Source organism: Galeopterus variegatus, unplaced genomic scaffold, assembly GCF_000696425.1.
Source record: "Galeopterus variegatus unplaced genomic scaffold, G_variegatus-3.0.2 Scaffold979, whole genome shotgun sequence".
NCBI classification, from domain to species: Eukaryota; Metazoa; Chordata; class Mammalia; order Dermoptera; family Cynocephalidae; genus Galeopterus; species Galeopterus variegatus.
Genome location: NW_007727090.1, coordinates 276193 through 289774, shown reverse-complemented (window position 1 = coordinate 289774; position 13582 = coordinate 276193). Strand labels below are relative to the sequence as shown.

Below are 13582 nucleotides of genomic sequence, written 5' to 3'. Positions count from 1 at the left end.
GGTGACTTAGGTATTAATAGCTCTTGTGGTCAGATGGAAGATCTTGACAGTCAACATACATTTATAGGTATATATATATATATATATATATATATATATATATATATGAGCATCTAAATGGTATGTAGGAGTGTAGTGGGTACCTGAAATAGGACTTAAAGAACAGCTGCCTGGCCAATTAATACAATAAAAGATATCCCACCTCACTAGTAATCAGAGAAATCATAAAACAAGACTAAAAAAGGATATTGATTTACACTTAGCATGTTGATAAACATTTCAACATCTGATAATACTACGTGTTAAGGAGAATATAGAGTGAGAGAGCTCTTATGTACTACTTGTAGGAGTTTAAACTGATATGATGACTTTTGAAAATTATTTGTCAATATCTAGAAATTTGAAGATGTGCATACTTTACCTACTAGCAAATTCTGCTCCAAGGTATAACCGAGAGAGAATCTCCCATATTTAATCAAGGCAATGTGTTCAAAACTGCGTTGTGAGTTATAGCAAACAATCTGAGTATCCATTGGTGGTGTAATTGATACATAAGCGTGCTAAAGCTACACGTGGTACCAGCATAGATGAATTTTAAACAATGGTGAGTGAAAAAAATAAAGTTTCAGGAGAATGCAAACAGAAAACCATTTATGTACAGCTTGAGAACATGGAAGATAATATTGATACATTGCTTATGGATACTGACAACTTTAAAGACGTTAATTGGAATGACAAATATAAAATTCAGGATGGTATTAGGGGAAGAGAGAGGGATATGATTGGAAGGGTTGCTTAAGCCTCAAATCCAGCCTCTGCCATTTATTTACTAGCTTGTATGCCCTTAGACAAGTTTCTTAACTTCTGTGCCTCAGTTTTCTGATCTATAAAATGGGAATAATGATATTATCTACTTCACAGGACTATTATGAAGATTAAATGAATGAATATAGGTTAAAATGCATAGACCAATACCTAGCAGATAGTAAGTGCTAAGTATAAGTGTTAGCAATTATAGTTCCTATTACATGAATATTTTTATTGTTCCTTTACCTTTTTTTGGCAGCTAGCCAATATGGGGATCTTAACTTTTGACCTTGGTGTTATCTTTACTTATTTTTTAAAATCTTAAATGTTGCATTTTTTAAAAAAGAATAGATGTCATTCTTACTCTTTGTCATCATGTAGTTGAAAGGTGAACAAAGATTTAAAATGTCATCAATGTAGGAATTTCAGTGTGCAGCATAATAGTAGAATGGCTATAATCATCTGACCCCTAGATGTTACACCTTTTGCTGTGTAACAGAGATGCAAAAAGATTACTCAAAGCATCATGAATGCGATGAGAAGCCCAAAGGGACTGCACCTCAGCAACTCCTCTGTTAGAAGGAGAAACGGGGTACAGCCCTGAGTTGGTTTTGCTTCAATTTTTATTGAAAAGACAAGGAAATTACAGGAAAAGGATAGATGGTTAATCAATCATAGTAAGAACATAAAGAAATGGGCTATGTAACAATCTTCATCTAAGCATGCATGGTAGTTTAAACAATATACCATCAAGAGTCATAAATTTAAGCTAGGTGACATGCAAAAGAAACAATAAGACAATCATTGAAGTGCCTGACTTCTTGAGAAACTCAAAGAAACAGCTTAAAGCAAAATGTGGAAAAAAACCCCATGTACTAACTAATCTAGCAAAACGTTCTTGGAAATCTTAACTCACATATTTTCCCATCATTTAAGCTCGGTTGTATTAAGAGTTATTGCCCTCAGAACAATCCCTGTTTAGTTTCAGTTCTCTTGTTCACATTAAAGGCTTTAAACCCATGTGAGTTTCTTTCTCACAAAATCTTCTTATTGCCCTCAGAACAATCCCTGTTTAGTTTCAGTTCTCTTGTTCACATTAAAGGCTTTAAACCCATGTGAGTTTCTTTCTCACAAAATCTTCTAATGAACCCATTATATTAACAATCAGTGTATATAATCCCTTACCTAAACAGTGATTAGAATTGATTTGGTGTGCTCTTGCCCCCTAGCTGTAGGCTCTTCCTCTTGCCTTCGAGGACTTTTGTCCCATACATGCATTACCTAAAAACCCTATACTAAAAATCAACTGAGAATCAACATATAGTTGATTAGAATTGATTTGGTGGGCTCTTGCCCCCTAGCTGTAGGCTCTTGCCTCCTTGTTGCTTTGACCCCCACAGATTTGTCACCTCTCTTCCCCTGGGTGACGGAGCCACAAAGGATTACTCCAAGCCCATCTCTTCTGAGCAGTGAGAGACCCTGAAGTGGTTAATATCCTGGAATCCTCAGGAGAGAAACATTCCTTCCATTTGGGAAATTAACCATGAATTGGGGTTCCCTTCCTGTACTTATTCTCCAGCCCAGGAAGTTACAGAAAGAGACATAGGTGGGGTTATAGTTTAACAATATAGGCTGGTAACTTTCAGTGAAACAAGTATGATGACATTCTATTAGGCAATTAAGTGATCCACCAACAAAAGCAACATTCTTAGCAAACATTCTCTTCTTACAGCAATTTCCCAGTATCTTTACATATCAATCAGTAACTTTTCTGTCTTTGAATCGGCAGCCTTGCTGTGTTACAAATCTTTATCTTACAACAGAGATTCAATAGCCTGGGGAAAATTTCCTGTTTTTTGTAAAGTCAATATTTGAAACTGCAAGGCTTTGGAAAACCAGGCCCTGTGAAGTACATATGCTTTATGCAAACTCTACACCTCCTATCCAAGAACTTTTGTCCCATGCATGTATTACCTACAAACACTATCTAATAATCAAATAGGAATCAAAATTTCAAACCCTCTACACCTAGATGTATTAGATACTATGCTAACAGATTTATATACACTCATTTAATCTTTCCCTATGAAGTAGGCACTATTTTTATCCCTATTTCACAGACAGGAAGAAAAAGACTTAGACTGATTTTCCCAAGGTCACAGAGCTAGGAGTAACAGGGCTGGGCAGGAACACAGGTGAGGCTGACTCGTGCTCTCGTGCTCTTAACCACTAGGTTTTACAGCCCACCTGACCATTGTTTACATTAGTCTCCTCTGCACAGATTCCTGCTTCCTTCCTGAATTGGCTTTATAGGCTAGGGTGTGCTGTGGTAAGAACAGTCCCAAAATATTGGTGGATTCTAATAACAAAGCAGTGTTTCTCATTCACACTAAACATTCATCAAAGGTCAGCTGGGAGCTCTGCCACATAGCTTCTTCTGCTGGGACCTACGAGTCCTGGACAGAGCAGCCACAGTCTCAAACTTTGCCAAGTTGCTATGGCAGAGAGAGAGAGAGAGAGAGAGAGAGAAGAAGGAGAGGAGGGGGGAGGAGAGAGGGAGGAGAGAGCTATGGAGAGTCTCACATTAACAGTTAAATGTTGTATCCTGGAAGTGATATATACTTCTACTTAGACATCATAGACTAGAGCAGTGGCTTCCAAACATGGGTAATTTTGCCCCCAGAGGATATTTTCCAATGTGTGGAGACATTTTTGGTTGGCACAACTCAGAGTGGGAGGCAGGGGCAGGTGCTAATGGCATCTAATGCATAGAGGCCAGAGAGGCTGCTAAACATGCTATAGTGCATGGGACAGCGCCCCCTCCCACACGGGACAGCACCCCCTCCCACACACAACAAGGGAGTATTTGGCCCCAAACGTCAGTAGTGCTGAGGCTGAGAAACCCTGGACTAGAGCTAACCACAAGGGGCCAGCAAGTACAATTTTGTGCAGCTGTCAGGGAAGAGAACCTGAAATATATGGCAAATAACACCAGTGAGCACCATGCATCCTTAGGCCTAAAAGCTCTTATAAAGGCCCTTCCGAAGATGTTTTCCATGCTGGAAGTGAACTGTTGCTTTGAGGGATAGCCATGGAACGGGGCTTCTAACACGGCCAGCTCCATCAAAGGGCAGAGGAGGCCCCTAGACTCACTGAAGCTGACTGCTGCTCTTCCTCGGCAGCCTCTTTAGAGCAGTGGATGAAAGTACAGTAGTACAATGCAGGCTGCATATGGAGTTGAAAATTTTCTAATATCCACATTAAAAAAGTAAAAAGAAACAGGTGAAATTAATTTTGATAGGATTATTTAATTCAACATGTAGTCGATGTAAAAATAGTAATGAGATGTTTTAGATTCTTTGGTTTTCATCACATCTTTGAAGTTTGGTGTGTATTTTATAGCACATTTGGACTAGCCATATTTCAAGTGCTCAATTGCCACATGTGGCTACTGGCTACAGAATTGGACAGTGCAGCTCTGGAGGTTTCTGTTCCTGGGACTCAGTGAGGGACTTACCTTGGTCTCCTCTGAGGACCAGCAGCATTGCTATTATTCAGAGTTGATGAGTTCTGAGAGTGGGACATAATTTCCAGGAATATCTGTCCCAGACTCCTAGAGACAGTCTGTGTATGTCTTAGTAATGAAGAGGGATTGGTTTTCAGTGTAGTCTGTGCCATCACCTTCTTTTGTGTTTTTTCTTGGCAGGTGCCTCATCTCCAGACATGGAGCCCAGCTATGGGGGAGGTCTCTTTGACATGGTGAAAGGAGGTGCAGGAAGGCTTTTTAGTAACCTAAAGGACAACTTGAAAGACACCCTCAAAGACACATCGTCTAGAGTTATACAATCTGTTACCAGGTATGAACATCCTTCCTGGTTAACTTAGTGGACTCCTGGGCCCCCAAAGGATCTGGTTACCTGCCAACTGCTTGTGTGGCTCAAAGAGTATCAATTTTGTGATATAATTTCATAGGATTTGATCAATTGAGAAATGTCATTGCAGACATAAAGTAAAGTCCTTTAGAAGCTACAAGCACAGGCTGGGGCGACTCAGCTCATTATACATTAGAGGATAGTGGTTGCCATCCCTGGCTTTAGAATCAAACATCCTGGGTTCTAGTGCAATATCTGCCTTTGTTAACCATGTGACATAAGGCAAGTTAATTAACCTCTCTGATCTTTATGTTTGTACCCTGATAGGATTTGTGTCTTTGGGTAGTTTGAGGATTAAATGAAATAATAATTCACATGCAATCTGAATAAGAAATACCTATGGATTACAATCAAAACAGAACTTTTTTTTATCCTTCTAGCCCTTTAAAATTTATTCAGTGGGAGAAGTTTTCTACTCTTCTACTGTATGAAAATTCTTACAAGCAGGCCATGTGAATTATTTTTTATTTGTAGCTATAAGAAAATTCTAGAGTCACTTTAAGTTACAATATGCAGTTTTGAATCAGAAAATAAAAAGTCTAGTCCAACGTGTTAATCAACATTTTAATCTTTGTTCAAAGGTAAAATTTACCCTCACCTCTGGTTCCCACCCAGGGTCTGGTAGGCTAAAAAAGGGTGTCCCTTGTTGTTTTTCAATCATTTCTTCCCCTAATCCTTAGATGTTCACAATTATGGGAGATATTTCCATGTAGGCCAAGAGGGTGGGACAATCAGTGTTAATAAAGAAGCAGTGTTTTCTCTTCTGAGATTGATTCTATTCATGAAGTAGAATCTACAAAGGCATTGGGATGCACCTGTTGGATGATATATTTATACCCCCAAGGTGTAGGCTGTCTTCTCCCAACAACTTTGCTATAGAGAAGGACTTGAGGGCAGTCAAAATATGCCTATTGGACAGAAGTATCCCAGCTCATGATGTGAAGTGATTGAGAGAGAGAAATCTTGGCATAATTGAATAATTTTTTTTTCCTTTTTGTCTTTTTTACTGACCGGTAACGGGATCGCAACCCTCGGTGTCGCGCCCGCACCGGGGACTGGCAATGGGATCGCAACCCTCGGTGTTGCGCCCACACCACGCTCAACCAGTGAGCGGGAACCAGTCTCCACATGGGATCCGAACCCTCGGCGGGAGCGCCACCGCGCTCCCAGGCGGTGCGCCACCGGGCTGGCCCCCTAATTGAATAATTTTAATGAGTATTCTTTCCTATCTCACTTTTAGCTATACAAAGGGAGATTTAGACTTCACTTATGTTACCTCCAGAATTATTGGTAAGTTTCTTATGTTTATTAATATCTCTTTGGTTCAGCTTTCAGTTGCTGCCCGTTGCAACAGCAGACTTGTTTAACCTGTTTTCTTTCCATGTGACTTCTCCTAGTGATGTCCTTTCCTCTGGACAGTGTTGACATAGGATTCAGGAATCAGGTTGATGACATTCGAAGCTTTTTGGATTCCAGACATCTTGACCACTACACAGTGTACAATCTGTCACCCAAGTCTTATCGAACTGCCAAGTTTCACAGCCGGGTAAGGAATTTTAGCCTTGGAAGTGCACTGTTAAAGACATAAAAGGGTATTTTTCCTCTTGAGCAATATCCTCAAAGGCTTTGCCCTTAGGCACATGAATCTGAAAAACTATAAACTCTGGACACTTCTATCCACAAAATATTTATTAGTCTCTTATGAGATATTCTGAAGATTTTCCTTGGAGGACAATATTTATATCTGTCAGTGTTTTGTGCATCTTATGTTGGGGTCTCAAATCCTGGTGGCTTGTTGCTCCTTGGCACATTGTTCATGAGGCTCAAATTGGTGATTGAATTGCTGTGTAAGGGAGTGGGCTACCCTTGTACTGTAACACTAATTATGCCTTTCACTCTTTCTTATTGCTACTTGGGCATCACAATGAAGCAGTGTGTCTAGACTAGTAGAGACACACCAGTATTAATGGGAATATATTTCTGACATTCAATAAAGTTGCCTCTTTTGCAAGTGAAGGGCAGCATGTAAACAGTCCACACCATAGGTTTGGTAATACTATTACTAATATTAATAATAGTGAGAGCAACAGTTAACATTACCAGAGCATTTATACTGTGCCGAGGAGTTTACATGCTGTTTCACATTTAATTCTCTCAACAGTCTTCTGAGGTAGATGGAGAGACTGAGGCACAGAGAGGTAAGGTAGCTTGCCCAAGACCACACAACTAGTAAGTGGCTTAAGGCTTGTGTTATTAACTATTATCCTGGGCTGACAGTATTACTTGGAAAAGCTGAATTATCATTTTAAGGAATTTTTATACTAGGCAGAAAAATATTCCTAGTTTCAGGCTGGTTAAGGAACTATGAGAGCTGGCTTCTGTTTGAATCTGATGTGGAGCTTGATATTTCTGGACAGTGAATTCTTGATTTACTCACTAAAATAAAGCTTTTTCTTTTTCAAGAACACTTTCAGATATTTTTGACTTAGCCTTTAGATATGATTGATTCTGCAGCTTCCTCTGGGTCTTTTAAAAAATAGAAAGGGCTTTCTCACATGGACCCTTTAAAAGTGAAATGATTTCAAATATGCAAAATGATAGCTGGTTGTCAGAGTTGTGTATCTAGAATCTCAGTTTTGATGCTGGAGTATATTTTGCTCCAAATTCCAGTTGCCATTGATAATCTCTAGGCCTCAGTTTCAAGATCTGTAAAACACACAAGGACGTTGGTCTATATGCTTTCTAAGACCCTTTTCTGCCTTAATGTTCAATAAGAGATGGGAGAGTTTTGTTAAAGACTGTTTTTTTCAGCATGTTCTGAGAACAAAACTTTAGTCTGCATCAGAATCCCTTGGAGGGCTTGTTAAACACATATTTTTGATTCAGCAGGACAGGGGTAGGGGGAAAACTGCATTTTTAACAACTTCCTGGGTGCTGTTCCTGCTGTTGCTGTGGGGACCACTCTTTGAGAAGCACTGAGAAAACTATTCTGAAGTGGTTTGATCTAAATTGCTAGTCTATATGGCAATTATGGAGATTTTAAATGCAGCTCTTTAAAATCCACTGTAGTAAGCTAACCTCCCAACTCTTATTCCATCTATTACCTAATTCAGAGAAAGAGAATTAACATCAAATAAAAATGTGGATAGATATTCTGTTTCTAATGCAAATCTTTTGAATTGATTTTTTTGTTGTTGTTTAGAGACTTAGTGCCATTATTTTCATTATTGAAGGACTGTAGAACAGTCTGCACAGTATTCCTAGATATTTTATTTGATCTTGAAAGAACTGTGATAGTCTAGAACATTTTCCTTCCAAAATAAATATACAATATATAAATAAAGATATCATATCATCATAGAAACACTCACCCATATGAAGATGTCTGTTTGTACAGTTTTTTCAAAAAGCAATCTCTATAGAGATATCTTTAAAGAAAGGCATCTATTAGTGTAACTAAAGATTTTGTGACTGGGCCTAGTTCACTGAGGAACGAGGAATTAAATATTGAGTACTACCCTGGTCTGCTCTCACTTGTCTTCTAAGAGCAGGGAGCATGTTTATTTTATTTGATACCTAGAACAATGCCTGGCATGGCTAATAAATATTTCTTAAAAGAATGAATATGTCAATAATTGTTAGACACTGTACATATAAAAAATATTTGGTTCGTGTTCTCAAGGCACTTAAGCCTAGTTAGGGAGAGAACCCAGGACATTCTAAAGGCAAGTGCAAATGATATTTACAATACCTGCTGAGGGAGATTAGTGAAGGGAGATAGCAGTGATAGCTGGACCTTAAAGCGGAGTAAGGCTTGTATAGGTGAAAGGAGTGGGGTCATTTCTGTCCCTGTGAATTGTAGCATGTGTCTTACGTGGCTCTTCATGATCTGGTCTCTACCTGCCTTTCCAGCTTCATCGTTTACTGTTCTTCAGAAAACTCCATGCTCCAATCAGGGATGCATACACATGTGTGCACACACATGAAGACATATACACACAGACACACATGCACATACACATGTGCCATCTCTTTGCATGAGATGCTCCTTCTCCCCAAAAAGCTATCCATGCTGCATACCCTCCATTTCCTTCTTTGTTGGCCTAACTTCAATAGGGAAGGATTTCTAGATGCCACAAGGCTTTTCCAATTCTTTCCCCTAAAACACAGGATTGCACTACATCTTTAGTCCTTCCCGAATAGTCCCAGAACTTGTCAGAGTGGAACTGGACCCTCTGACCTGTCTCCCTCAACCCTCAGTTGCATCTCAGGAAGACAGTCCCAAAGCCTTAGAATTTTCATCTTAGTTCTGTTTTTGATATGCACATTTCTTTTCAAGCCCCTAGAACTTTCTCTCCCCAGCACTAACACTGTGAATTGATTTGCATCTCATCGTTGTATTACTTAGAAGAGTTTTCTTGGTTCTCACTTTCCAGTCCATGAGGGACTAGAACCATTTCTTCTTCCTTCCAATTCAGTGGAGTGCTAAGTCTGCAATTAAACCTTATTCTAATAAATATAGATGACTGAGTTTTCCATACATACCAGTGTTGGAAAAGACCAAACATGGGACCGGTTTTATTTACAGGCTCACAAGAGCCTAGCTCTGTCTACATTGTATCTCTGTGCCTTGAAACCTGAATTAAGTCACTTCACACTTTGATTATGTGGTTGTTTGTGTATATGGGTATGCAAGTGATGATGGCAGAGACAGGCTGTTTCCAGGCAGATTTTATTTTGCTGAGGGTCATCATTCTGTGTTTTTATTAGCTTTTATGCTTAGAAGCATCATGGGTTGACAGGAATCATGAAATAATCACATAGCAGTTTTCCAATTATTTGCATATGTAACAGGATGTTACAATAGGACTCTCTGTTTAGTCTCTGTTTTTTTTTTTTTTCCTTTTTGTCTTTTTTCATGACCGGCAACGGATCGCAACCCTCAGTGTCGCGCCCATACCGGACCAGGACCGGCAACGGGATCGCAACCCTCGGTGTTGCGCCCGCACCTCGCTCAGCCAGTGAGCGGCCGGTCTGTATGTGGGATCCGAACCCTCAGCGGGAGCACCGCTGCACTCCCAAGCGGCGCACTGTAGCAGTGCGCCACCGGGCCGGCCCCTTTAGTCTCTGTTTTGATTTGGATCCTTTGCTTTTTGAGGATCCAAGCCAAAACAGTACATGGCAGATAGCCCCACACTCAAAGTGAGGTGCTAGAATACCTACCTAGGAGGTATATAATGTCAGTTTTTTTTGTCTCTTCATAGCCAGTATCCACCTTAAGGATATAAAAGTACTGATGCTGATGGTGAAGTCCTGGAGACCAGTGAAATGTGTCATCTAAACCACATGTTCTTAATCTGAGTTATAAAGACCCACAGACCCATTGTGTATTTAGATCTATTGGTGGGCTTCAGAGAGTTTAACCATCTGCTTCCACTCCTTTTAAAAAACTTTTTGTGGTAAAATATATGTAATATCAGCTTATCATCTTAATTATTTGCAAGTGTACAATTCAGTGGCATTAAGTACATTCACAATGTTGTGTAACCATTACCTCTATCTATACTCAGACCTTTTTCACCATCTCCAGCATGAACATTGTACCCATCCACTGGGGTGTGTGTGTGTGTGTGTGTGTGTGTGTGTGTGTACACTGGTTCAGTGTCTGCACAGAAGGTTTGTAGCTACAGCCCAGAATATCAGGAACCACTGCATTACACATGTGTTGGCATAGCTGTTGGCAATAAATGGAGAATTGGGTGAATGGACACCAGGTCTAAGCTGGCCCTAAAGTTCTTAAGTTTTTTTTTTTTTTTTTTTTTGTGACCGGTAAAGGGATTGTAACACTTGGCTTGGTGTCGTCCGCACCGCGCTCAGCCAGTGAGTGCACCGGCAATCCCTATATAGGATCCGAACCCAGGGCCTCGGCGCTCCCAGCGCCGCACTCTCCCGAGTGAGCCATGGGGTGGGCCCCCAAGGTTCTTAAGTTCTGACTAATGCTATTCTGGTGCTACTTTGACCCCCCTCTCTCTGGCGAACCAGGAAGGACAGTATGATGAAGGAGCACTGTTAATAGCATAGAAACCAGTAGCCCAGCTGGATCTTTCAGACTGTTCCTTTATGTTGACTATTTCTAAACCACATCATCTTGTAGGATTTCTTTCCCTTTGAGAACAACTTGATTTTTGGAAAATATATTATCAACTTGGGCTTCTTAAAAGGCTCATGATTGAAGGTCAGTATTTTTCCCCTTTTTCTTTCCAGAGCTCACCAGAAAGGTCACTATATCTGTCTGCTGTTTCTGCTTTGGTTCGAGGTAGGTGAGGGAGTTTGGCTGCAGAGGAGTGACCTCGCAGCTCGTACTCCATCTCTCCCTCTGCCAGCATGCACCAGTGTAAGGGCAGGAAACAACTGGGTAGAAAAACAATCCCTGGCCTCTGAGCCAGACCGTAGACCAGGGATTCTCACATTCTAGTTATGAAGTCTTCTGTGAATGGAATGTCTTAACCTTGGTAAAATACAGCCATCACTTGAAGCTGTAACTACCCCACAAATACAAGATGGGATTATTGTTAATAATCAATCAACAGACAGCATAGTATAATGTGGAGTACACACATTATTATTATTTTTTTATTCGGATGAAATCATGTAATATGCACAAATTTTAAACTTTAAAAATTACCCTTTATTCATATCTCAGCTGTTCTTCTTCCTGGGCAAGTCACTTTGTCTCTTCTTGGACTCAGTTTTCTCTTACGTAAAATGGGGATGACAATAAGAGCACCTGTTGTATAAGTACCGTTAGAAAATTTTTCTGTAGGTTTGTTGTAAGGAATAAATTTGATGGCAGTGTCTGGCTTAGAGTCAGCATTCAGTCAGTGGTAGCTATGATTAACATTGGTATTAATAACATACCCCAATTAAATGATTGACCAAAATATCCCTGGCCTCCAGAAATGGTGTGAGATTCTTAAAAGATTGTATATGGCACTTTAGTCTGATTCTCTGTAGCATCTTTTGTGCTTCTGCTCAGCAAGTGGGATGCTTCTGCCATCCTGTCTTGTGCTGCGGGTGATGGAGAGATGAAAATTGAATGGCATCCAGCCCTGGTGACGTTTTGGCCTCCTTTCCCACCGGGTGGTATCATGGCAGCCTTGTAATCCATATGGTGTTCATTCAGGGACACTGTAGATGACATTGTGAAGTGTCACATACCCAAGGATTGTGCTTATTCCATGAAGCTGTGAACCCCAGAGAGCTACAAAAACAGCTTGCAGTGATTGAATTTCTGCTTTTATTTTTATTTTTGGTTTTGCTTATCCTTTAATGTTTTCCCCTTTTAGACAGAGCACATGCTTTCAAAAAAATTCTAATTGTATGTTTGCTTAATGGTGTATAATTATATATCAAGTAAATATGTAATTATGGAGTACTTTAAATTAATATTATTTGCTTGATTGATTTAATGATTCTGGAGTTATTAGCCTATTGTGCTAAGAACAATTTAGCCAACTTTTAGCCGAGGGTCATTATAGATATTGACATTTGGGGTAGGTATGTGTAACATACAGTTTTTAAAACCTTAAAAAATATTGCCTGGGAAAACAAATTTCCTATACTTTTACTCTGTTGCAATCTAAAATAATAAGAAAAACAACAAAATTGATTCACCTTTTCTTTCCTCAAGATATTGTACATGTAGACAGTCTTACTACAAAGAGATTACCAAATGTGGTTCATTCCTTTATTCTTTCATTCATTCATTCACTCAGCAAATACCTACTGAGCAATTGCCACAAGAGTAACACATGGACACTGGGTTACAAAAACAAATAAGTTATGCCTCTCTTCTCATGCATCCCAGTGTCTAGAGCGGGAGACAGATATAAACAGTTAATTCAATATAGCTTGACAGTAAGCTAGCACTCACTGTGTTTGTGTTGTGCTACTTAATTCTCACAACAATCTTATAATACCCAGTTGCACCATCATCCCTTCCATAAACTCCACACCAACCTTCCGACTGGTCTTCCTGCCTTTAGTCTCTTGTCATCCACCTCCGTTCTCCATGCTGGAGCTTGAGAGATCTTTGGAAAATGGAGATCTAAGAGTTGCTCTCCTTCTTAAATATTCTCCAGCTCTCTAACAAAGCCCTGGATCATTCTGGGTCCTTCACTCTGCACTGTTGACATACAGGGATTCATTCATTTTTTTTTTTAACATAACTGGTTCTATCTGACCTCAGTGCTTTGCATTGGCAGTTGCCTGGGGGGAAAAATTGCTAAATTTATTGGTCACTTTGTGTGTGTCAGATACTGAGTTAAACCCCTGAAGTAGATTCTCATGTAACGTCCACAGCTCTGTGAGGAATATATATAGGTACCATTTACCACGTTTTATGGAGAAAGGCTTAAGGAGGTAGTGAAGTTTGCCCAAATCTAAGCTTTTCCTTATTGTTTTTTTGGTTAAATTAGCAAATATCTAATCATTTGGAGCTTGTACCTAGTCTTTTGAGGCAAATGATAGTCTCAACCAATAGGCTGGTGTAGCACAAAGATTTATGAGGGTACTTCAAAAAATTCATGGAAAGGGCCGGCCTGGTGGCGCACTGCTACAGTGCGCTGCTTGGGAGCGCGGCGGCGCTCCCACTGAGGGTTTGGATCCCACATACAGACCGGTTCCCGCTCACTGGCTGAGCGAGGTGCGGGCGCGACACCAAGGGTTGTGATCCCATTGCTGGTCCCGGTCCAGTACGGGTGCGACACTGAGGGTTGCGATCCGTTGCCGGACACGAAAAAAGACAAAAAAAAAAAAAAAATTCATGGAAAGATTTGCATTAA

At 40.0% G+C, this 13582-nt stretch overlaps 1 protein-coding gene across 3 annotated transcripts in view; it reads left to right on the top strand.

The window, feature by feature from the left end:
* Window positions 1–13582, top strand: part of DNAJC6 (DnaJ (Hsp40) homolog, subfamily C, member 6) — a 146637-nt gene that overhangs the window by 86584 nt on the left and 46471 nt on the right. For all 3 annotated transcript variants that reach the window (XM_008573978.1, XM_008573977.1, XM_008573976.1), the window contains exons 2-4: window positions 4514–4664; window positions 5980–6029; window positions 6137–6285. In XM_008573978.1, the coding sequence (XP_008572200.1) occupies window positions 4531–4664; window positions 5980–6029; window positions 6137–6285 (333 nt within the window). In that variant the 5' untranslated portion in view covers window positions 4514–4530. The remainder of the gene's footprint in view (window positions 1–4513; window positions 4665–5979; window positions 6030–6136; window positions 6286–13582) is intronic.